Source organism: Stegodyphus dumicola, chromosome 9 (genome assembly GCF_044657685.1).
Source record: "Stegodyphus dumicola isolate Sdum_Otavi_A_Nest chromosome 9, ASM4465768v1".
NCBI classification, from domain to species: Eukaryota; Metazoa; Arthropoda; class Arachnida; order Araneae; family Eresidae; genus Stegodyphus; species Stegodyphus dumicola.
The window spans coordinates 65,474,292-65,501,803 of NC_140776.1; the positions used below are offsets into that span (position 1 = coordinate 65,474,292).

The window sequence follows — 27,512 nt, forward strand, 5'->3', positions numbered from 1 at the left end:
TTATTTAGGGCTCCGGTACGCTCCGGCTAAAATTGTAATTTATCTTAAAAATTGAGAAGTACCAGAGCCGGGCTCCGGTGAGCTCCAGCACAATTTAAGCACTGCCATTTCATTATAACAGCAGCATAGTTTTATTTGAAATGTATTATGTCTATAACATACTTTAAATTAACTCAATTAATATCAGAATTAATTAATTATAATATCAGAATTAATCAAAACCACTTATAAATAAATTATATATAATGTAAGTCTACTTAAACACTATGTGAAAAAGACGCTTTGAATTAAAAAATATCAAAATATTACTTCATGTCAATTTTTATTGAATTATAGGTTTAAAGTCGCCTTGTTGAAGAGTGATTGCTGTTGTTGAAGAACATGGAGAGAATATGAGAGTGGAACTAGATGGTTGAGTTGATAAATTATGTTGAAATGATACATTTGAAGAGGTGGATGATTCCCATTCAGAAGCATCTAAATCACTCACTTGCATTATAAGCTTACGTTTACTGGCAGGATTCTTTAACTGCCTCATTTCAGAGGCAACATAAATTCCAAAAATATCTTCATTATCATTAAATTTTAATGAATTGTCCATTTTCTGAGTTCCTTCTTGAATGATTATACTATTATTCCTTTGTTCACAGTGCTTTGTCTTTGATGATGATTCTGTACTTCCCTCAACAGAAACTGAATCAAAAAAATCTACCATTTCAACTTCATCTTCAGAAATGTTTACATCCTAAAAAAAAATAATACACAGGTTTATTAATTTAGTTCACACATTAATCATGCATAAATTCATTCTTTCCAACTACAAAACAGAAATTTTTTTCTTTGGATTCAACAAAAAATCTGTGAAAAAAGAAAATAACTAGCTTTGATTCGAAAGTGAAAATGGATTTTTAATTTTTTTCAAAACAGAATGATACAGTACAAAGTCCGTAATCCGGACGTCCATTATCCGGTATGATCTATAATTCGGACCTCAAAGCCACAAACTTACGCATGCGCGTAAAGTGCTTCTGATAGTGAAGAAAGTGACAGAGAGGTTATTGAAAACGAAAAAATTTTATTGACAAGTTGACAGTTCTCGACACAGCAATTACAAGGCTTGAACAGTGGAACTTTGTAACTGAACAAGAAATTATGTCTGTTTATAGAATTAAAGAGAAAGTATTAGCACAAAAAAAGAAAATAACTAGCTTTGATTCGAAAGTGAAAATGGATTTTTAATTTTTTTCAAAACAGAATGATACAGTACAAAGTCCGTAATCCGGACGTCCATTATCTGGAATGATCTATAATCCGGACCTCAAAGCCACAAACTTACGCATGCGCGTAAAGTGCTTCTGATAGTGAAGAAAGTGACAGAGAGGTTATTGAAAACGAAAAAATTTTATTGACAAGTTGACAATTCTCGACACAGCAATTACAAGGCTTGAACAGTGGAACTTTGTAACTGAACAAGAAATTATGTCTGTTTATAGAATTAAAGAGAAAGTATTAGCACAAAAAACGAAACAACTTACATTTAAAGAAATGTTTAATAAAGTAAATAAATGAATATTAAGCTTTTTTTTTATTTTTTTTATTTTTTTTTTTTAATTTTTTTTTTTTTTTTAATTTTGATACCCTTTAGCTCATAATTGTTCTTAATTTCATAAATTACGGTTCCATATTTTTAATTGTATAATTTCTGCATGCCATCTTACCAGATTTAAATTAATGATCTATAATCCAGAATCGCCGAAGTCCCAACGAGTCCAGATTACAGACTTTGTACTGTATTTGAAAACAATTTTATGAGAATAATACTAAAATGAAACTAAATATCCCCCCAGTCAAACTTCAAATTAGTAACTCAAGTATTAATTTTAACTCTTATTTTTACTTACCAACTTTCAAAATGCAATACTTGTATATTAAGTGGCTACCATGAAAGAAAATCGTCAAACATAAAATGCATGTAAGTAATAAAAATGTTACTGAAAGATGTAAAATGTAGCAAAATTACACTTATATTTATTTCTTATATGCTCACACTTTACTTCTTGCATATAGTTCCTCGTGACTATACAGCAAGGGCTATTACTATAGCTGAGAAATGCTTTTCCATTTTGTGAATTGGTGCTAAATAAATTCTACTAGATACTGCTCAAGAATGATGCCAAACTGTACCTCATCACTTAATACCTTTCTTCTTCCTGCTACTTTTAATGCTGTACTTCCAAGTGCTTTCACCATTAACATAAAGATAGATTTTATAACTTTCCAGTATATTCTATTCAAAAAATGCCTTTTTTCTGAAAAAGTACTGCTGCATCTTTTCATTCCTTGGTAAAACAAAAATTAGTAATATATTTCACGTTTGACAGAATGATGAATATGTACTTTCAGTTTGCTTGTGGTATACAAAATATCTTTCTTGAAAAGAAATATTGCCAGTGTAAAGTGTTTAGTGCTGATTTTCTGTCAGCTATCAAATTTGATAATTAATTGCAGAAGTCAGGCAAACTGAGAGAGGGGCCGAGCATCCTATGCCTCCCATCCAAGAGGGTCTCTGAAGAACTTTTAAGTTTTTAAGTAAATGTACCTATATGTAGGAACATTTAAAAAAAAAAAAAAGAGAGAGAGAGACAAAGCTCAGAAATGAAATGGCCTGCAATGAAAACTTCAAAGTTTATTGAAACTTTCATTTCATTGAAGTGAAAGTTTATTGAAACTTCGAAGGATCAAACTCCTAAGAATCAGTCCCTAACTTATATTTGGTACTACAGACTTTTTTGACACTATGTGTTTTAATTGCTTCTTGCAAGAGAAGTTTTTCAAAGTTGAAGCTGATTAAAAGCTATTTTCCATCAGTAATAAGCCAAGTAAGACTCAACTGTTTAGTAATCCTTTCTATTGAAAATGCATTATTAATTCTGAATTATAAAATTATTAATTCCGATGAAGCTATATAAACAAATCTTCAGAAGTCAAAGCTCACACAAAGCAGTTTTACCTTTTCTTATTCATAGGAAAGTTAAAAACACTTTTAAACCATCAAAAATGACAGTTTAAGAAGTTTTTCAAACATATGTTTATTAGCTAGATTTTTTTTTTTCTTTAGTCTTAACAATTTTTATTCTACAAAGCATTTAACAATTTAATTTTAATTAAATAAAAGTTAATTATATGTTCACATTTTATATGGTGATCATTCCTATAAAAGGGGCTACAGGGAGATTTCTGCCCCAGGCTTCAAAAGCTGGACCTCTACCCCTTCTGTTATTCTGTCAAAGTCTGCCACTGGCAAGTGCCAGTTTTCTTTCATGATAGCTGCTATGCTATAAAAGTATAAAAAATACATACAAATACCTAAATCTTCTGTAATTGAAGATATATATCTGTAGTTATTAATTCTGAATTTAATTTTATTTATTACTAGATTATGGTTATTCATGCTTATAAGTTATTCCAGCATAATTATTCATGCTTACAAAAATATACACAATCAGTAATTGAACAAGATCACAAAACTGGAAGTGCATGATACCTTAAAAAGCACTACACAATTGATGATGTAGAATTAAATTTTTTTGAAAACTAGAACACTACAATACAAAGTCTGAAATCTAAACCTCCAGACCACTAGCAAATTTTTTTTTTTTTTCCAAAGAATTTTCCTTACAAAAAGCAAGAAAGAACCAATTTCAAAAGTAACATCTCGCTTTAGTAGATGCTTAATGCTTCACACACGTGCAGTAGACATTTTTTTCATAATAAAGTATGTGAAAAATACCAATTCTTAATTTCAGTTCAGCACTAAATAAAACACCTCCATGTTGAAAAAACATGATAATTTATTAGCTTAAATTTATACAATTAATAATTTAATGGCTCTGTACCTGTCTTTTTGCTTAGCAAACATATCAAACTGGTACATTCCACTAAAGTTCATTAATGTTATACCTACTGAATAACTTATATCCCTGAAGTCAACATGGCAATCATTTTTTATTATTTTTTGCATTCATCACCATGCAACTATTATGCTCAATTGACTGCCAAGCTGCATGGTAACCTTTCATGTTGCCATTATATTTGGCACAAATCTGGACATCAGCCAACTGCTCAGTGAAGCATTGATGAGGAGAAATTTAACAAAAATGTCTTTCCATATGCACAAACTATGGTCTGTAAATGATATTCATATGCCAAAAGATTACATTTAGTGCTTTTGAATTAATAACTGATTTGTTATTCATATAAACCTTAAGTATATATTGGAATTTATTTATTCAGGACTCAATAATAAAATTATTATAATTTAGGCTTAATTTTTACACTGCATGAATGAAATAAGATAAAATTTAGTGAACATGTTTTTAATCTCATGTTAACTGTAGCATTAAATTACAATGACAAGTAAAGTGTAGCTAACAGAAATGCATGACAAGCAAAAATTTGCTACTGATGCAGTATGCAATCTATTATTTTTAGTTAATTATTTATTTTTTAAATAACATTACCAATATTGATTGTTGTTTAAATCATTTATTTTTCTCATCATTTTTAGCATGTTTAAATATAAAAGCTATTGAATTTTTTTATTTTATGATGCTACTGAAATTTAGAGTATCACACTGCAATTTAACTCACAGAGGCACGGTGGAGATCTGTTAATAAAAGTGATGACAACTTTTTTGTCTATTGAATGGCAATCATTACGTATATAGTTAAATGACTCGTAAACACAGCTTTTTTAAGCGCCACTCCTGCTTCTGTTATGTTAAGTTGGAAGGAATTTAAATTTAATAGAATTAAAAATTTAATAGGTTATTATATTAATTAATATAATCAATCATTTATGTCTTTTTAATCATATTAATTATTATATTAATATAATCATTTATGTATTTTTAATTACAGTCAAAAGTCGTTAATCCGGACTCGTCGGGACTTCGGCGATTCCGGATTATAGATCATCAGTTTAAATCTCGTAAGATGGCATGCAGAAATTATAAAATTAAAAATATGAAACCGTAATTTATGAAATAAAGAACAATTATGATCTAAAGGGTATCAAAATTTGCAAAAAGAAAAAGCTTAATATTTATTTGTTTACTTTATTAAACATTTCTTTCAATGTAAGTTGTTTAAGTTTTGCTTCGTTTCATGTGATAATACTTTCTCTTTAATTCTATTAAACAGACATAATTTCTTGTTCAGTTACAAAGTTCCGCCGTTCAAGTCCTATAATTGCTGTGTCAAGAACACCGACTAATTTGTCAATCGAAATTTTTTTGTTTTCAATAACCTCTGTCACTTTTCTTCGCTATCGGAAGCGAATTATAATGACGAGGAACTTGTTTTAAATCATATCAAAGACGGAGCATATCGAGATGAAATACTACATTTGGTAAGGAATTATAAGCCAAATAAAATAAAAACATCTGCCCTGAAGATAAGGATAGTGCTGACAAATCAACTTCCAATTCATTACGCGCCCGCCGCCGAGCAGCATGAAATTGATAAACAGATTTCGGATTTCAAAACATACTTTCGCTTTAGATCCTTTACATATTAACAAATATATATCGGAAATTCTATTTGATATAATCGAAAGTTTAAGCTTACTTTTATAAAATTGCTCTTACAGTCTGCAAAAAATAATAAGCCGGATGCAATTCAAAAATTAAGGAACAACGCAATCATCAACATTAACTGAAATAGATAATTAGATAATTTTAGCTTATACGTCCATTATACATAAAATGCGCACGCGAAAACGTATTCTGCACTTGCGCACACTCATATGCGCAGTCGTAAAAGGTCTTACGCGCACGCGTGAACGCCTCTGCGCATGTGTCAACGCGGCGCATGCGCAGAAAGTTTTTAGTTTTGATGTCCGGATTATAGATCATTCCGAATTATGGGTGTCCGAATTAACGACTTTTGACTGTATATGTATTTATTTTCATTTTTAAAAATAGTTTTAGTGGAACCATCTAAGAAATAACTAATTAAAAGAAGTAGATCACATACTACATCATTATCAAAATTTCTATGCCTTTTAAATATCCTATTTTACACTATTTCTGTGTTTTCAATTTCAAGCAAACTATTGCCATAAAAATAAAGTGCTGCTTTGTCACTGAAAGAAAAGAATGAAAGAAGAATTACAACTAAAGATATGAATGTAAATTTACAAAGAATTTAATTATTAAATACAGATCAAATTTTAGATAACTGACTAAGCAAAATTAAATTGATATATTTTATGAATTTTATGTCAATCTGAGATCACAAACATAGTTTCCAGAATGTTAATTAAAAATTCAGCTATTTTAAACTTATTTATTTATTCAACACTTAAATTTATTTTTAATGTAGTTCAGGTCAGGTAAATCCACTCTTTTCTTTCTACAATTTGGATTCAGTAAAACTGAGATAACAGATACTTAATATCATGTACTGATGGAAAAAAAAATTCAGTTGAGACACATGAAATTAATAGGAGGTTAGAACTGATTTGCAGATAATTACATTAAACTATATTATTCTCATCAAATAAAAGGGAAAATGAATATCCTTAGAAACTGACTCAGTTCTGGGCTCTAGTGTAAAATTGGGTGCCCCTTCGATTAGCGACAATTTTTTTTTTTTTTTTTTTTTAATTTTGGCGATGAAACCTCACTTCTGGTTACCATGATAGTTTAAACTTTGTTTTAGCTTCCTGATTTTATTTAAATGAAAATAGATTGATGTGTACATGGACAAATTTAAGGCAGTGCGCAATGCCTAGTTTGTGCAATTCTAGGATGTTTTTTTTAAGTGAAAATAGATCAATGTGTACATGGACACAGAGAGTGCAATTCTTTGACTTCTTATTTTTGTTTTGTGTTGCGGCCCATCTTGAAATTGTGACTTCCTGGTGTCAATCTTGGCGTCAAAAAAGAATCACCAACAAACAAGGCACACCCAATTGTAAACTTTTACCCAGTTCTGTTTTTAACAATAATCATGCATACTAAACCTTTCGTGGCATTTAATATTTGCACATTAAAGATTGAGCAATTGAATTTCCCAATTTTCAAGGCCACACACAATGGCCACTTCAACAAAGAAATACTGTACTTTATCGGTACAAAAATATTCCATAAAATACACTTTTACCAGAAAACGTTTACTGCTCCATCTAGGATTATAATTTGCTTTCATAATACTCTTAATTTTCTTTCACAGCATTCATTACATATAATTATCTTTTAGCATAAATAAATATTGTAGTTCAAGCATAAATAAATACTGTAGCCTCAATAGCTAAGCACAAAGTACTGTAGATTTACAGAAGTTTCCTGAATCTACACATCACGGAAGATAAACGGCTGCCACCGATATCAACAAACTCAAATTTCGCCACCTGCCACTTATGAAAATTCACCAGTTTGGGGACAATAAAGTATATAATCTTTTGCCACCTTAAATCTTATTAACTTTTCTAACAGAAACTAATTGTGAGAGAGAGGAAAACAGGAATAGTGCACATAAAAGAATTTGGTACTTTTCCATTTTGCCAGCGTAAGCGATAAAGTCGCCAAAATGGTCAACCTCTCTGGTAACCTTTTATGCCTCATTTTCAAAACAAGTTGCAGCCACATCGGTTGATCTTTACAATATGGTAACTGGTAGTTTGGCGACATTTTGGAGGCGATAAAGGTTACTACCTGGGACTTTGGTAATAATGTGAGCAGTACTCAGTTCCGATTACGCATTATTTTGTGTGAGGGAAATGAGAGATCATGGGATATGTCATGTGATATTAATGGACGAATTACGGTTCTTTAATCGGAAAAAGGGGGAAATCGGGAAAAAATCTGGAAATTTTGTATTTGGCTTTATTCTGTGTTGTGTGAAACAGTGTTCGTGAATTTTTGGATCCCATGGCCGTAACTAAAGTGAATTCGAAATGGGTATTTATGTATGTATTAATTTAATGTATGTGCTCATTTATATTTTAAATAGTGTTTTTGAATTTAATTATATTTTAATTAAATGATAGTTATTTTGTGAATTTTATGTTTGTAGGAATTTGGTATACGTTTAAGTTGAAGAAAACTTGCATGGAAATAATTTAAATATTTGATACTAAGTATTTGTAATGCTTGCGGTACGAATTCGTTGGTGACGTGTATAATGTAATAGATGATTTAGAGGTAAAAGCTTTTTGGATATTTTATTTATTTTATATGTGGAAATGTTCATATTTGGAAAGGGTAAATACTTTTTCGCGATCAGGTAATTTCATATATGTTCTTTTTACCGGGTTTAAAGATTGAGAAAATTGTCATGTATTTTCGTGAAATTTTTCTAATTTATGAGAAAAAAGCAGTGTACATGGATATAGTGAAGAGTGTGCGCAATGCCATTTTTGTGCAATTCTGGGATGTTTTTTTAAGTAAAAATAAGTCGACGTGTACATGGTTTAGTGATATTTTAATTAAATGATACAGTCAAAAGTCGTTAATCCGGACTCGTCGGGACTTCGGCGATTCCGGATTATCGATTTTTGCGGATTATAGATCATCAGTTTAAATCTCGTAAGATGGCATGCAGAAATTCTAAAATTAAAAATATGAATCCGTAATTTATGAAATAAAGAACAATTGTGATCTAAAGGGTATCAAAATTTGCAAAAAGAAAAAGCTTAATATTTATTTGTTTACTTTATTAAACATTTCTTTCAATGTAAGTTGTTTAAGTTTTGCTTCGTTTCATGTGATAATACTTTCTCTTTAATTCTATTAAACAGACATAATTTCTTGTTCAGTTACAAAGTTCCGCCGTTCAAGTCCTATAATTGCTGTGTCAAGAACACCGACTAATTTGTCAATCGAAATTTTTTTGTTTTCAATAACCTCTGTCACTTTTCTTCGCTATCGGAAGCGAATTATAATGACGAGGAACTTGTTTTAAATCATATCAAAGACGGAGCATATCGAGATGAAATACTACATTTGGTAAGGAATTATAAGCCAAATAAAATAAAAACATCTGCCCTGAAGATAAGGATAGTGCTGACAAATCAACTTCCAATTCATTACGCGCCCGCCGCCGAGCAGCATGAAATTGATAAACAGATTTCGGATTTCAAAACATACTTTCGCTTTAGATCCTTTACATATTAACAAATATATATCGGAAATTCTATTTGATATAATCGAAAGTTTAAGCTTACTTTTATAAAATTGCTCTTACAGTCTGCAAAAAATAATAAGCCGGATGCAATTCAAAAATTAAGGAACAACGCAATCATCAACATTAACTGAAATAGATAATTAGATAATTTTAGCTTATACGTCCATTATACATAAAATGCGCACGCGAAAACGTATTCTGCACTTGCGCACACTCATATGCGCAGTCGTAAAAGGTCTTACGCGCACGCGTGAACGCCTCTGCGCATGTGTCAACGCGCCGAATGCGCAGAAAGTTTTTAGTTTTGATGTCCGGATTATAGATCATTCCGAATTATGGGTGTCCGAATTAACAACTTTTGACTGTAGTTATTTTGTGAATTTTATGTTTGTAGGAATTTGGTACAAGTTTAAGTTGAAGTAAACGTGCATGGAAATAATTTAAATATTTGATACTAAGTATTTGTAATGCTTGCGGTACGAATTCGTTGGTGACGTGTATAATGTAATAGATGATTTAGAGGTAAAAGTTTTTGGATATTTTATTTATTTTATATGTGGAAATGTTCATATTTGGAAAGGGTAAATACTTTTTCGCGATCAGGTAATTTCATATATGTTCTTTTAACCGGGTTTAAAGATTGAGAAAATTGTCATGTATTTTCGTGAAATTTTTGTAATTTATGAGAAAAAAGCAGTGTACATGGATATAGTGAAGAGTGTGCGCAATGCCATTTTTGTGCAATTCTGGGATGTTTGTTTAAGTAAAAATAAGTCGGCGTGTACATGGTTTATCTGTATGTGTTATTTTGAAAAATGCGTAAGGAGTATGGTATTGTGCACTTTTTCCCAATTTTGCAGTGAATATTTGTCATGATTAAGCAGTTTTGTTAGATAAAATTTCTAGCATAAGTGTAATTCGGCTAGTAGATTGTTGGAAGAAGTGTTCAGTAGATAAAAAGAAAAGAAACATGTCTTTACTTCGTGAAGACAAAATGGCGGCGGGAAAAAAAATAGACGGTTGCTGTAGGAGAGTTAGTCGCCAAATTTTTGCCAAAAAAACGCCAAGTTACCATAATGTAAAGATCAACCGCCATTTCTTATTAGATTGATTGTTTCTCTCAATACTGGCATACAATTACATAAAATTTTTATTTAATTTTAGGCCCTAAGGCCATTCGCGGTAATTAAGTAATTAGGATGCAATCACACCGCTCACCCGAAGGCTAAAATATAGGAAAGGTGTGTTAAATTCAATTGTTAAATTCATCAATTCTAATGAGAATGCACTAGCAAAGTAAAGCATTGCAGTTTTACATAATTTCTGAGTAAGCTATTTGTACGAATTGAAATAATTCTTGCATTTAAGCTTGTATTCCAAATTAAGATTTAACTTCAAATTATCGTAAATAATGGCTGATCTTTAGAATATGGTAACTGGTAGTTTGGCGACATTTTGGAGGCGATAAAGGTTACTACCTGGGACTTTGGTAATAATGTGAGCAGTACTCAGTTCCGATTACGCATTATTTTGTGTGAGAGAAATGAGAGATCATGGGATATGTCATGTGATATTAATGGACGAATTACGGTTCTTTAATCGGAAAAGGGGGGAATTTGGAAAAATATCTGTGGCTGTACATTATTTTGTATTAAGCTTCATTGTGTGTTGTGTGAAGTAGGGTTGAATAATTTTGGGATTGTATGGCGCTGTCTAAAGTGAAAAATCGTATGAATGTTTGGAAGATGAAGGTTTTAAACATCTTGCTATGAACCACAAATATTATTTTAAAGATCCGGAAACAGGTGCACATACCAATACAATAGAGGGCATGTGGAGTGCTATAAAAAGCGCCATTCCGAGGCATTGTGATAAAGAGAATTTCGCTTTTTATTTAGCGGAGGAAGCGTGGAGGAAAAATTCGCAGAAAAAATCGTTCAATAATTTTATTGAATACATAATAAAAGTGTATCCACCATGTAAGCAAGATTCTGAAGAAGATTAGGTAAGTTAGTATTTTTAATTATTTGAGGATATTATTTTTATGCATTGTTCTAAATGTAAGGTGGAAGTAAAGTAATTTGGTATTATTGGGAAAATTGTTATTAGCAATGATTTAGTTTAAAGTAGTTAGGATTGTAAGGTAATTTTTATTAATTTAATGTATGTGCTTATTTATATTTTAAGTAGTGTTTTTTAATTTAATTATATTTTAATTAAATGATAGTTATTTTGTGAATTTTATGTTTGTAGGAATTTGGTATACGTTTAAGTTGAAGAAAACTTGCATGGAAATAATTTAAATATTTGATACTAAGTATTTGTAATGCTTGCGGTACGAATTCGTTGGTGACGTGTATAATGTAATAGATGATTTAGAGGTAAAAGTTTTTGGATATTTTATTTATTTTATATGTGGAAATGTTCATATTTGGAAAGGGTAAATACTTTTTCGCGATCAGGTAATTTCATATATGTTCTTTTAACCGGGTTTAAAGATTGAGAAAATTGTCATGTATTTTCGTGAAATTTTTGTAATTTATGAGAAAAAAGCAGTGTACATGGATATGGTGAAGAGTGTGCGCAATGCCATTTTTGTGTAATTCTGGGATGTTTTTTTAAGTAAAAATAAGTCGACGTGTACATGGTTTATGTGTATGTATTATTTTGAAAAATGCGTAAGAAGTATGGTATTGTGCACTTTTTCCCAATTTTGCAGTGAATATTTGTCATGATTAAGCAGTTTTGTTAGATAAAATTTCTAGCATAAGTGTAATTCGGCTAGTAGATTGTTGGAAGAAGTGTTCAGTAGATAAAAAGAAAAGAAACATGTCTTTACTTCATGAAGACAAAATGGCGGCGGGAAAAAAAAAAAAAATAGAGGGTTGCTGTAGGAGAGTTGGTCGCCAAAAAATCGCCAAGTTACCATAATCTAAAGATCAACCTAAATAATTACTGAGACAATTAAATTTTTGTAGCATAGTTTATGTGAAATGAGATCACTTGGGGTCACGTGATGTGAAACAGCGAATCAGTATGTTGTACCATGAAAGCATAGTAAATTCTTAAATTAATGTCTTTTTACAAAATTTTAAGCAATATTAAAATGCTTATGCCTTCAAAATAAAAATTTCTTAGAACTAACATTTTTTTATGAGTATACCGTGTGTTGTACACAATAAAGTCTGCTTGGCGAGAAATAATTCTCTTGCAAATATTAATTAATATATCTGTTCAGTACGTGTACACAAAACCCCCAAAACGAAATAAGACTTACTAAATCATTTTCAAGAGCGGAATCATTCCCAATACCTTGAACAAATTTTAATGCTGAAAAATAAGGCCAAGTAGGTGTATAAAGTTCACCGTTAGATTCACTATTCTTTGCTTTTATTTTCTTTGCTTCCCGCAAAAATTCAGTCCTTAAATTTTTTAATTTTCGTGAAACTTCTTTACTTGTCGTGTTCAATTTTCTTGCAATAAGCTCTAATATCGCTTGTTTTTTTAGCCTATTTCGATAATTTGCTGAATGTACATTCCACAGTAAAGAATTTTTTCGATACAGGCTTATAAGAAATTTGATTTCAGCGGGAGACCACGTTTTTCTTTCTTCACGATTCATTCTGCGCTAAATCTCCAGTTACATCGCGTGTGAAACACAGAAAGTTTAAAATTACATATCACGATTACTCCATGGAGAACAACATCAAAAACTTAAATCAAACATACAACACATGTAAACTGACAGCTGTCACTCAAGTAAACACTTACGTCTTTCAGCCTAATGATTAAAATCATAAATTAAAAAACATGGGCATAGTTCAAATATACAAGTAAGGATAAGTAATTAATAATTATAAAGATATTCTCCCATTTTATAAAAGCAAAACGATCCTCGGAAACCTCTCACGCACAGATCGTATTTTATTCTCTCACAGAGCTTAAATTGCACCCAATTCCAAAGGAGCCCGGATAGGGTATTTTTCACTTTTCACTTGCGTAATTTTAGCCGGAGCCCTAAATAGCGGATTCTGGCATTTCTTATATATAACTGAACTACTATTTCAGCAGAAAATAATTTGAATCGCGAAATTTTTATTTAAATAATAAGTTAGCCTTAAAAATCGATTTTCACTTTTGCATGCCTTTCGCTTTTTGGAAACAAACCCTCCGACGGAGGTTGAGTTTTTTAAGGAAAGGAAAACCTCACTCTCGTGTCAAAGGCTTATTTTCCAGGAAGTGCAATAAATTATTAACGACCCTGGTTGAGCATGTCCAATGCTAGTGACTTCTCACAAAATAGAATGCGCTGCGAACGTTTTTGAACCCAAGTACGAGGGGGGGGAGGATTATCATGTGCATATAACTTAACATTTCTCAGCTTTTAGATCAATCTTGGATTTGGGAGAAATTGTTTTCCATATCACATTCTCTTTGAAAGCTAGAATTATATCAGCAAGAAATCGTGATCTTTCAGATCGTGAAATCGTAAACAGGCTCTGTTTGTTTCCACACCTACATATATCCGTTAAAATTTCTATCCATTCTTTCGTACTGTTTCTAGCATTCTCTCTGTTTTCATTAATGATGCTTTAAGCCAGACAGACAGACATGTATGAAAAACATGGAAAATGTTCAAGCCAAAAAGTACATTATATCGCACCAAATTTGAATCCTTTATTATTATTATTATTATGATTGTATCCGTGTTTACATGTTTGTAAAATTAATAAAATTTATAAAACAATTTTCTTAAATAAAAATCATTAAGTGATTTTTTTTTCTTCTTCCACTTGAAAGAAACAGTTCATCACCAGCGATATTTAACAACTACAATGCGAATAATCCGTGCATTTTAGAGGAAAAAAATTAGCACGCTAGCAAACGTATTAATATCGTGCTTAAGCACACCAACAACACCTGTAGCAAACACTTATCGAAACGCAGTGTAGAACGTTTTCCATGTCCTATCATCATCATAATTCTGTTGCTATTCTAAATATGTACAATCGCATTTGTAACGCGAATAACATGTAGTGTTTTTTTTTTTTTTTTTTTTTTTTTTTTTTTTTACCCGATGTCCAAATGTTATGGAAGATACCAATATTGCACATAGAAAGCTACATACTATTCACATGGTTGTTCTACTAGAAAGTTCATGACACGTTTCATGAATGCACTACAAACACAAGTATTTGACGTGTTATTGTCCATATTAGAACTGTAACATATACAGGTAATTTAGAACGTTCTGGAGAAGTTCGTGAAGCACTTGTTTTAAACGTCCTCTGAACGTTCTTGTGGTAATTGGTAGCTGTAATAGAACGAATGGCACGCCCTTTGAACATTTCGAGAACGTTCTGTTGTTACTCCGAAACAGTTTATCCATACCAAAATAACTCAACATTAATTTGCTAAGTGGACTTCGAAATGGCTTTACATTCGGTGGAAGAATATAATAGTTATTTCAAGAACTAGTGATTAGCTAGTATCAAAATGCCGCGAAAGACTATATTTCTACAGGAGTTTCTACGTTATTCCATAATACAAAATTCTTATTTTGTCGTATTTTCTATACCTTATGGATGAATTAACATACTAAATTTAATACTTTAATACTTAGTAGTAATAATTTTATTTTTATCAAAATGTGGAGCGATGCCAATGTGACTCAAGTGAATAAATACTCTCAAAGTGATCAATTAAGGAAATTACTTTTGAAAGTAGTCAACATTTTTTAGACTAAAAATAAATATTGGAATTAAACAGTTTCTCTTTAAAGAGAGCACCACTACAAAAGACCAAACATTCTTCTCATTCAAACTGGATGGTTGTCACAGAGACTTTCTTTTGCTTCGAAATTATCGCATGACTTTAATAATAACAGTGTAAGCCATTAAACGTATTTTCTTCCTTTATTTTCAAATATGCTCTTCTACTTATACGAAATAGTTACATCACCACCTTTATAATTTAATTTGTTAAATAGTTAGGCTTCTAAATTTTTTCAGTATTCTGAATATTTTTGCTTCAATTACTTCTTAATGAAGTACTTTCAAATGTTACTCTTAAAAAGTTGGTACTGTTTATATGATTAATGCGAAATGGAAAAAAAAAAGTGACATCATTTCATCTGAAAAAATATGCAGGAACTTTTAAATATTTTTTTGAAATTCTAAATAACTTACATTGAATAAGCAGAATACAGTTTTTACGTAACATTATTTTATCTATTTTTGGAATGCAAGCTTTACGAACAGTCTTTACAGTACATATTTAATGAAAATGTTTTCTATAACTAATACTGCGGCAAAATAAAAGATATTAAAGTATTTATGGAAAATGAATAATTTGACGGTTGCCTGAAAGCTAGGTAATTACTATAATTCTAATGTGAGTAGCACGTACTTTATAGCACATGCACCAAATGCTTTAACGAAGACCATGGTACAACACGGCAGTGTTATATATATTAAAATGTATATAAAAACACAGGTGTAACAAGCACGTCATGTAGAATGCGCTTGATAGTATTCAGTGAGCGATTCGAAAATTACCAGTGGGTGGTCTGAAAAGAATGTCCTAAGAAACACGGTGTAATTAGCTTTAGCGCGTCATGTATAATGTAATTTAAAACACATATTTTTTTTATTTACATGCTTCACTCTTAGGAACTACACGGAAGGGGGATGCCTTCGTGGAGGGCTTTCTAAGGGAAACTGGCTCATTACACATGGAGAAAAACCACGAAAGCGCCCATGCAGATAGCCCGTTCGCGGGAATCGAACCTCAGACCGAACTACCAGTATCCAGCGAGTCTACCGCTCGGTCGCTGGGGCCATATAGCACACGCTGAGAACATTTTGAAAAATACTAGTATTGTATGTCTAAATGTACGTTATAAGAACATAAATGAAACATACGCCTCTTTAGCACATCCTGCAGAACGTACTTTATAGTATGTCTGGGAACGTTTCGAAAAATACCAGTGTTGTACTTGACATACTAAATGTATGTCATACTAAATGCATGTAATGGACATACTAAATGTATCTCCGAAGAACACGGTTATAATACGCACAGCTTTATCACGTCCTGTAGGACGTACTTTAGCACATGGTGAGAACGTTCCAAAAAGTACAAGTGCTGTACGTTGAAATATGTGTTCTGAGAACACTGTTATAATACGCACCGCTTTAGACGTCGTTTAGAACGTTTTTCATAGCACATGTTGAGAACGTTTTGAAAAGTACCAGAGTTCTACGTTGAAATATACGTCCTAAGAACACAGTTATAATACGCACTGCTTTAGCATGTCTTTTAGAACGCTTTTCACAGTACATGTTGAGAACATTTCGAAATGTACCAGGATTGTACGTTGAAATGTACATTTTAAGAACACGGTTATAATACGCACCGCTTTTGCACGTCGTTTAGAACGTATTTTCTAGCACATGTTGAGAACGTTTCGAAAAGTACCAGTGTTGTAAGTTGAAATATACGTCCTAAGAACACGGTTATAAAACGCACCGCTTTAGAACGTAGTTTAGAACGTTTTTCACAGTACATGTTGAGAACGTTTCGAAATGTACCAGGATTGTACGATGAAATGTACATTTTATGAACACCATTATAATACGCACCGCTTTAGCACGTCGTTTGGAACGTATTTTCTAGTACATGTTGAGAACGTTTCGAAAAGTACCAGTATGTTGAAATGTACGTCCTAAGAACTAACAAAATCTGGGAACGTTTCGAAAAAGACGATTGTTGTACATCGAAATGTACGTACTAAATACACGGTTGTTACACGCATCACTTTAGCACGTTATGTAGAACGTATTTTATAACACAATCTGTGAACGTTTCAAAAAACACGATTGTTGTACGTCGAAATGTGCGCACTAAATGCACGGTTGTTACACGCACCACTTTAGCACGTTACGTAGAACGTTTCAAATACACCTAACACCGTTATAGAACGGTATGACACGATCTCTGAACATTTTCGGAACGTTCTGGTGCTGCTTGGGTTACTAATGGAACCTGGATTTTCTACAAACTTTTGCCATTTTTTTTTATATAAATGCTGCATTTTGCAAATGATTGCAATTATCTATAGGGCCTGTTCATGAAATTTTGGGTCCACATCGGCAAAATTGTATTTTTCATAGAAGAATTCTGTAGACTAATCTATAATTACTAAACACTTCGGGGAAAAAATTGCGAGTGCTTATGTAAAATATTTCCCATGTTATACGATTAAATGTTGTTTCTTCTGATTCATTTGTTTTCTTCATATTTATACATACACTTAATGAACGTTGTTCCCTAATAGAATGAATAATAGTTAATGAATCATAATAGTTAATGAATAATGTTTCCTAATAACTTGTATTATGCTTACAAGCTATATTGCATTATCGTCTGCTTTCTCTTTGTTCTTTAGCAGTGAACGTTTTTGGCCAGATTTGGGTTTTCAGAGCTTTGTTAGCTTTATTTACGGTTTACTCTCACTTACAATGCTCTTGCGTTTCCTTTGAAATTTACATAAAATTTTCTTCTCTAGAGTTTTTTGGGATGCATACCAGCTCCCAAAAATGCCTACAAAATTCTGTTTATAGGTGTTAGTAGAACTCCCTTGCAATATATAAACAAGTTCCTACTTGACTAAATCGTTCCACAAATAACGTAAAGTAAATATTGTAATATAGGAAAGCAAATATCAAAAAGATGAATAAGAAAACGCAGGCGGACGAGCCACTAGATGAGACCTTTGAAGAAAGGTGAATAGTAAAAACTGTCTCTACAGACATTTTTTTATTACTCACCTTCCCTTGTTAGGGCTCATATGTAGAGATCTGTTTTTTTTTAGTAGTATACTACCGATCAAATAGACATGTACATAAGAAGGTGGCAAACGCCCCCAACAGAATCAAAAGAGTTAATTTGCTTTCTCATCGTGATTTTTTTCCAGCAGATCGAGTTTATATTCTCTTTATGCTTTGATTGATAACACGGACGCGACCTATACAGAACAGAGACGCTATGCAGACAAAAAGTACGTGGAGTAGAAATTCAATATGGATAAATATATTTATATGGTCACAGAAATAACGATATATGAGTGTTCCTGCTAAAAATCCAATTGCAAAGCATTCTGCATATAAAATATGTGTTCATAGATAAACATATGCAATAATAGTTGTAAAATCTGTCTATGGAAATATTTTCAATTTCTATATTTGCGATCAATCAAACCCGATAAAACTGGAAGTTCTAAGAAGGACATGATCTGCTAAAAACTTAATTTTATCGCTTCAACTAGTGGTATTTCGGAAATTTAATAAAATACTAATATTTTCGAGGAAAAAAGACTGAACAGAAAAGGAAGCTTGATGAATTTGATTTCTAAATTTCTATTGAAAAGTGTGAAAGTGTACATGACAATCTTCTGATGATAACTTGAATGGATTGTGTTTTCGATAGATTTCGAGAACCTGCAAATTGAAGCAACCACAGGCATAACTTGGACTTAAGGTTATACCACTGATTACTAACGAAACTAGAAAATTCTGGGCTGTTTGTGTACTCCTTGATGATGGCTTTTGTCAGGGTCAGATTAAGCAAAATAAACACGTATTTAGTCGGCTCCATGGCAAAAGACGACAACAGGAATTTATGCTTAAAATATTGCTGTGGGAAAACGCAGTGCACCGATTATTTTCCCCTCCATTTTAGTGCAAAGGGCTTTGTCCCTAATTGACTATTGTTTTCGTTTTGCGATTTTGCGTCGAATCACTCTGAATGCTCGTTTCACTTTTCAAACTGTTGCCACCAAATATTATCGCCCTGTATTATATTTGAAGAAATTAAATAATGAAGAATCTGCATAAATTTATGTACGTTTCTCGCATTGTGATAAAACAACGGTACCTACAGCCATCGAATTTTAAATGACGTAATCCTACTGCGAATATGGGTATCTGGAAGCCCAAATTAGAAATTTGGAATTTGTTTTGTTTTCGATTTCATATTTTGTAAAACGAATTTTTGTTTAAATTTGGCAACGTTGTACATAAAAAACTTTTTTTTATCTCCAGCGCGCGAGACTATGTATCGGAAATTCTAAAGATATGCTCAATTTAAAATTATTTAGGGATATTGCTCTTGAACTGAATTTTATGGTTTAAGTGCGAAGAACGTGGTTTTTAAAAAATAAAGGTAACACACAAAATGTTAAAAAAAAAAAAAAAAAAAAAAAAAAAAACCACGCCCTTTTGGACGTAATTTAAAATTTGAAACGTTTCAAATTTCTTTTTTATTTTTATTTATTTATTTTTTCCAGTTAACAATATTTAAGAAGAGTGAAATTAGAGGTGAAGATTTTGGCCTGAAATAAAGTATCATTTGGTCTTAACAAAGCTTTGCTTTTTTGGGATCAGTTTATGATGTTTTTTGGAGCAGAGAACATGAAAATTCAATCATGCGAGATTGTAACCACCAATCTTCCAGTGTCAGTTAGACGCACTACCAGTCACACCATAACAGCAAGTAGAGAGTAATGCAATAATTCTTTCTTTCATAGGCTTTTGTATTGGCTACTAAGGATAGAAGCTCTGTATTGGTGGAGAATATATATAAAATTCTATTTTTTGTTTTGTTACTGACCAACAGTAAAAAATGTCACAGCAGGTGAATATACAGAACGAAATTACCCTACTAATACACAATGTTACTGAAATAAAAAATACGAATTATCCAAAAAAATATTTAAAATTAATCACGAATCCTTCTTACAATACACATTTATATTCTTAAAACAAGCATTTACATGGGAACCTTAAAAACTATGTTATACATTTATATTATTACTAAAACATATATAATGCATTTATGTTTATTCATATTAATATATTTACACATTTATATTAGGAATTTTAGAAGCAAAATTCTTTTAAATGTATAATTGCTATCAAAGATTACTACATTCTAAAGTATTTCCGCCTCTCTAAAATTTGTATCTGTTTTCACACGTCTCTTTTTTCTACGATCTTTAATTTTTTTGATAATTAAGGCAATATTGCAGCTAACTTATGTATTGTTAAATTCAATGGCAAAAATCATCATAAAAGAAATAATAAAATTAAAAATATAGACTAATGAAAAAATATGAAATTAACACTCATTTTTTGTTAAACTCATTTCCTTTATAGACCAGCACTAACATGATTATTCTGAAACATCTTGGGTTCCATATCGGGATATGTATACATAGTATATGTTATAAAAACAAGGAAGATGTAGCAATAGTGATGGCGAAGAACTTAGCTTAGAACGTAGTAGATCCATATTGAAAAGGAAGAATTCTGATTGCGCAGAATGCTAAAATGTTGAACTCCTATTGACTAAGAAATTTGAAAATTGAGCAGATTAAATTCCATATTTATTTAAATTGGCATCTTTGGCCACAATTCACTTGGCACTCTAATCGTTCCTATTCAAAAACATTCACATTTTTTAATACTAGCTATAGGAAGAAAAGCAGTACGTCAGTGTTTGAACAGCAAGAGAGCTACACTATAAAAAAAAACCTCGAAGTTTACAGACAAAAGTCTTGTATAGTTACAGAAATGCGAACAATTACGAAGGAAATACCTGTAACGAACACAGAACCAAACGAAACTGTAAACTCTACAGGAGTTTTTCAAGAAGTTTTGCTTGGATTTTATCCGTAGCGTGTGATCACGTGGCTTAAAACGGCTGAGAGAGAAGAACCAATCAGGAAGAAGGTGGAAAAACAGCGTCTTAGCGGGAGAGTTCAACACTAGCGTCTACATCCCAAAACGGCAGCCTATGCGAGAGGCGATTCTATTATTTTCATCGGGGAGTAGGTAAGTTAGAATGGTTTTCTGAGGAACGCCGACGATAGTGCACGATGTTTGCTTACATTAGGAAGTTCAGAAAATTGCAAAGATGGGTTGGTTTAATTTCTGCGGTTACTTTCAAAGAAATATTAGGCAGTTTTCTTTTTTTTTTTTTTTTTGGTTTGCTGATAGAGGGCAAATAGATAATTTACCTTTATAAATCCGCGTTTATCTATTTAAACTTCAGCAGATTTAAGATGAAGTGAATATATTTAACACAGCAGAACGCAAGCTTAAGACTTGTAAATCTTTTAAAAAACGATCGATAATTAAAAATATTTTTTATAGTTCATTATTAAAAACTCTTTATAAATGCATAGTTATCATATAATTAACAATTCATTTAACACAGCAGAACGCAAGCTTAAGACTTGTAAATCTTTTAAAAAACGATCGATAATTAAAATTAATCGATAATTAAAAATATTATTTATAGTTCATTATTAAAAACTCTTTATAAATGCATAGTTATCATATAATTAACAATTCATTCATGCATTATCTCATTATTTATTATAATTAGAAGTGAAGATATTTTTTACAGTAATGTTAAAAAATTTGCTGTTGTCTTTTAAAAGATTTACAAGTCTTAAGATTGTGTTCTGTTGTGTTAAATATATTCGCTTCATCTTAAATCTTCTGAAGTTTAAATAGACAAACTCGGATTATAAAGGTAAATTGTCTATTTGCCCTCCATCAGCAAACCGAAAAAACTGCCAAATATTTTCCTGTAAGTAACCGTAGAAACTAAGGCAATCCACCTTAGCAATTTTTTTAACTTCCAAATGTAAGCAAACATATAGTCCACTGCCGTTGCATTCCTCAGAAAAGTATTCTAACTCCCCTACTCCCCGATGAAAATAATAGAATCGCCTCTCTCATAGGCTGCCGTTTTGGGATGTAGACGCTAGTAGAGTTATAGAACGGTATCACACGCTAGTACAGTTTCTTTGGTTCAACGATAGTCGCCATGTTAGCCATTATTTTTGCTATGGTCGAGGTAAGTTCGAAATAGTGTTTGACGTGTATTTCACTAATTTTATGTAATGTATTTGTTATGTTCTTTACACTATCTATAATTTAATTCTTTTAATGTTTAGCTTATAATTCTAATGCTCCTAAATAAACCTGTGTTGAATTATTGTTAGAGTTCAAATCACAGCTTGTGTTCCATTTAGTAAAATAACAACTTTTATTTGTTACATCTGCAGGTGTCTGCAGTTAAACTGCTCATATTTATAAACAGAAACAAATTTGTTAATATGTTAGTTTAAAAACAAATAAGCTTAAAATTAATGTTCTATCTATAGTCTAATAATTTCTCATGTTAAATATTTATGTATCTTTTAAAACATATCGCGTTAGAATATTCATATTTTTCATTTTGTTGACAGATGTAACATTATTATTCCATACATGTTATCATTAATCCCAGCGTGAACTGCTTTAGAATATTTTTCAGAGCATTATTACACTATGTCTGTTATTATTAATCTCAACGAAAAAGAAAAAATAAATGTAATATATTTAAAAAATTCGACAAAATAACTTAACATACATTAAAAATGGAATATCATTTCATTAATACATGCGATAAGTTCGCCTTAAAAGATTATATAGTCGGATAGCAATTACATATTTGTAAAAGTATTCAATGTATATTATTTTTTGTGTTAAAGATAGTTTTAATCCAGGACAGTCTTTACCAACTTATAAAGCATCTATTAAGTTACATTATAACCAACATTTACAAAAGGCAATCGAAATGCCGTGACTTTGACATATTTTTAACTATGATGTAACATACTAGGAACATTAAAGAAAAAAAATTCTATTTTTTCCTTTATGCTTGTTGAAAAGTAAAATATTAATAAAATGGTACAACATTCATTCTAGTACTTACAATGTAAATTTACATATAAATTTACTATAAATTTTGGTGCAAAGTTCATTATAAAATGCATTTGCTAATATTTAATAGTTATAGCATTCAATATCAAATCATGGAAATATTAGTAATGATACGTCAGTTGCATATATTAATTTCAATACTCAGCTCAATGCCAAATTTCTTCTATATCTGAGATAACATGTATTTTTTGAAAATAATTATTTTGTGTCATCTTTTCATTTAAAAATCTCTTTCAGATATATTTTAATGTGAATTATTTTCAAAATTATCCTCATTAGAATGAATGTTGTTCTCTTTATTATGTTTGAAACTGCCGTTACGCTAAAAAATATATTCAGAAAACTATTTATTGCTGAATGTTTAAAATAAGTTCTACTGCTCCTTTTTGACAAAGAGTATCCATTTGAATTGCAGTTGGTTTTAATTAATCGTTGGTTGTATTTTTAAGAACTACTTGATAAAATTCAACAAATTAGTTCAATCTATGAGTTCATCTGAAAAACCTAAAATTTTTATTCCAATTCTGTCATGTGTATATATTTCAAGAATGAAAAAGAATTACAAATTCACTATCCAACAATACTGAGTAATATGTTGTTGATATAGCCAAACTTAAAATGACCCATTTTAAAACCAGATTAAATAAATCATCGCGTATTTTCGGTCATCGAATTTCTTTGGCGTTAAAAGTGTCATAGATTTAGTAAATCCAAGGGTCAAGGTAAGCTCAAATATTTTTTTTCATAGTTCATATTTGCTAAGTTATAAATTTTGCTGATGCAAAAGTTATGTAACTTATGCAAACATATGCTTAGAGTATATGAACTAGTGTTGAAAAATCACTGGAATTTAAAATGTAATTGACAGTATGCCTTAAAGCTTGTTTTGGTAAAAGCATATTTATGAATGCCCCTTGGCAAAATTTGGCGATTTTTGGCAGTACATGGATACCGAGTTTGTGCAATTCTTTGACCATGTTATTTTGGCTTGTGTAGCGACGATTTGTGTGCCAAAAACCGCCGCTACACAGAATCATTTTCACATGACAGAATTGGAATAAAAATTTTAGGTTTTTCAGATGAACTCATAGATTGAACTAATTTGTTGAATTTTATCAAGTAGTTCTTAAAAATACAACCAACGATTAATTAAAACCAACTGCAATTCAAATGGATACTCTTTGTCAAAAAGGAGCAGTAGAACTTATTTTAAACATTCAGCAATAAATAGTTTTCTGAATATATTTTTTAGCGTAACGGCAGTTTCAAACATAATAAAGAGAACAACATTCATTCTAATGAGGATAATTTTGAAAATAATTCACATTAAAATATATCTGAAAGAGATTTTTAAATGAAAAGATGACACAAAATAATTATTTTCAAAAAATACATGTTATCTCAGATATAGAAGAAATTTGGCATTGAGCTGAGTATTGAATTATATTTATATGTAAATTTACATTGTAAGTACTAGAATGAATGTTGTACCATTTATAGTAAATTTATATGTAAATTTACATTGCACATACTCGGTATCCATGTACACATCGACCTATTTTCACTTAAGAAAACATCAGAGAATTGCACAAACTTGCGCTCCCTTGATAATACAGGGAGCAGCACCCTTCAATATACTCTAACTGCTGTTTTTCATAAATTAAAACATTTTAGGCATTTAAGATATCTTCCTGTAAGTTACAACTAAATGAATGACTCTTAAGCATAAAAATTTCAAATTTTTATGCTTAAGAGTAGAAGGAGTTATACACTTTTTAAATAACAGTGTCAGAAAAATATACTTTTTAAAATATGTAAACCATTGTTTGAAGTATAGAAAAACCTTCCTTAGCAACTATACCTCTTTAAGTGATTATGTCAAGTATTCTGGTGATACAAACATTGATATTAATTATCACTGAGAATCATGCTTTTTGAAGTAACCACCTCCATTAAATATCAAAATTGTACAAGATTATGGAAAAGTTATAGAGTGGTTTTACTGTATACTTAAAGTATATCATATCACTGTTAGATATTGATGATGTAAAAGATATTATCTAATCATAAATATTTCAAGCATTAAATAGCTTAGTGTAAGTCAATAAGTTTTCAGATTCTGACTTTGTACCCTGTCTTTCACTATGTAATATTTTTCTAGCAACTGTGTTAAGTACCAGTAAGTAAGTTTGTCTTAAATACCACTTAATGTAATCAGGTATCATCTGTTCTGTCTGTAAAACTTAATCGTAATAAGTGAACAAATGAATATCTGTAAAACTAAAGATGACACTCTATGTAAAAAATACAAGTATTAAAATGTCTATGAGAGGAACATTTAAAATATTAAATCCATGATCAATTTTTGCGACATCTAAGATAGAAAATACCCAAACTGACTAGTTAATTCAGAGGATGAATGCATGTAACATCATGTGTTTGTTAATTGTGTAAGTATTGAAGTTCGTGCATTAATTGTTGATAACTATATTATTGGCCTTATATATATATACTTGCATTTCAAAATTTTGTATATTTTGCCAGTGAGCTAAGTATTAAATGCTGTTACGTATAAGTTCATATTATGTGGAAAAGTAGTTTTTGATCTAACACTTTCTGAGAATTTTTTAATGTTGATCATCAAGCTTAAAGCATATGGCTGAAATTACCAGTATTAACCATAATTTAATTATTCTCCTGTTTCAGCGTTTCTCAAACTTTTTTCGAATAGAGATTATGTGAATTATCATAATTTGTGAATCACCTTGCTGCTGTTCCCTTCGAAAGCAATTTTTTAGCATATATTACTACTAGTACACTTATATTTTAATATATAATTAAAATCCGTTATATTTCATAATTAAGTCCATTGAAGAAAAGTTATATTTCTAATATTTCAAGATTATTAATGAGAAGGATGATTTGTAATTCTTGCATGGCTCTTCTATATTTGGATATATGATGGTAAGACCACAGTCTTAGTGGATATATGATAGTATATTTGGATATATGGTGGTAAGTACCACAGTTATAGTGCTTTAAATCCATCTTTTACTGCTAAGACTGAGTGGAAAGTCTGTAAGTAAGGTAACCAATAATAAATTTCATAAAATGTCTATCTTACGAGAAAAGGTGATAGATGATTGTCATATGTAACTTTTTAAACTCTGAGATTTTTCAACTAAATTTTTTTGTCTCCTTTGGAAACTTCGGAGGACCATGAGGGCAAGCTGTATGATCCACAGATTGAGAAGTGCTACCTTAATACATTTCAATTTCTAGAGAAATTAATCTTAAAAAAAATCTGATCATTATTAAAACTACTTTACAGATTTATTTTATATTACAAATAAATATAGTAAATATCTAATAAACCTCAAATTATTTTCTGCAATATTTCTGAATTATTTAAATTTGTACTGTTTTTGCTTCAAAAATTGATGATACATGCAATTTATGATTTCATGAAAGGACCAAAAGGAATCTTGTTTTCAATTTAATTATTTAATTTAAAAAAAGATTTAAATCATTTGGAATATGTGCAAGTGCATGCAATTATTATGAAGAGATTCTAAATTAAAATGTCACATAACAAATTTAGAATATGTTATGTACTTCTAATGAATGTGATTTTTTCTTTATTTAGGAGCCATGCTTTGAATCCTAAGAAAAAGAGGACTGCACCTTCATAACTAGTTAATTAAAAATAACAATAATATAAATTTTACCTATTTTTTATTTTATTTTCCTTTTGGATAGTTTTCAAATAAAAATAAACCTATTTTTGTTTCTATATTCTGTGTATTGGAATAAAGAGTCGAAATCCATTGCAATATCCAATATTTTCAAAATATGATATTTTTTGAAATAAAATATATGATTATGGAATATTACGTTAAAATGAAATGGTTCCTTATGTAACCTGTATGTTACACTAAAAGGCTTCATCGAATACTTGTAAAGTAATGAGCAAATACTAAGTTAATATCTTGTGTGAATGAATATTATCTTACAGAATTTTTTATTCCATAAAAATCTATCTAAAAATATAATTTTGTTGAATGAAGATTTAAACATTTTTCCCGAAGATTTAAAAAGTCGTTTGAAATAATGATAACAAAAACATTAATCTGAACCATTTAATAAATGAATAGAAAATTTTGAGAACAATTAAATCATCCACAGGAATTTTGAAATAATCATCGTATTTTTGACATCAGTTAAAGAAAGAAAATCTGAGTCATTTTGATTATAATGATAAATTAGTTCCATTAACAGTAGGATAGAAAATTAAAATTTTAAGGAGCCATTATGCATTATAAATTTTTCATTAAAAAATTTTTAATTTATTACTACTATCATATCAATTATTAATGCTGAATTCTTTATCTTCAGTTTTTACATTCTTTTCTTAATTTTCTAGGCATAGCAGAGAAAAATATAATTATAGGATCAAGGCATTTCCAAATACATTATATTTTCTTC

The 27,512-nt window shown here is 30.5% G+C and overlaps 1 protein-coding gene and 1 long non-coding RNA gene across 2 annotated transcripts in view; one reads left to right on the top strand and one right to left on the bottom strand.

The window, feature by feature from the left end:
• Positions 1 to 303: 303 nt before the first annotated feature.
• Positions 304 to 27,512, bottom strand: part of LOC146995371 (uncharacterized) — a 29,335-nt gene continuing 2,126 nt past the window's right edge. Inside the window, exon 2 of the mRNA XM_085823547.1 lies at positions 304 to 745. Within this exon, the coding sequence (XP_085679673.1) occupies positions 323 to 745 (423 nt within the window). The 3' untranslated portion in view covers positions 304 to 322. The remainder of the gene's footprint in view (positions 746 to 27,512) is intronic.
• On the top strand, positions 21,686 to 26,920 carry LOC146995372 (uncharacterized). Its single transcript, XR_015043003.1, has 2 exons — positions 21,686 to 22,116; positions 26,674 to 26,920. It is a non-coding gene; the product is annotated as an uncharacterized LOC146995372 (long non-coding RNA).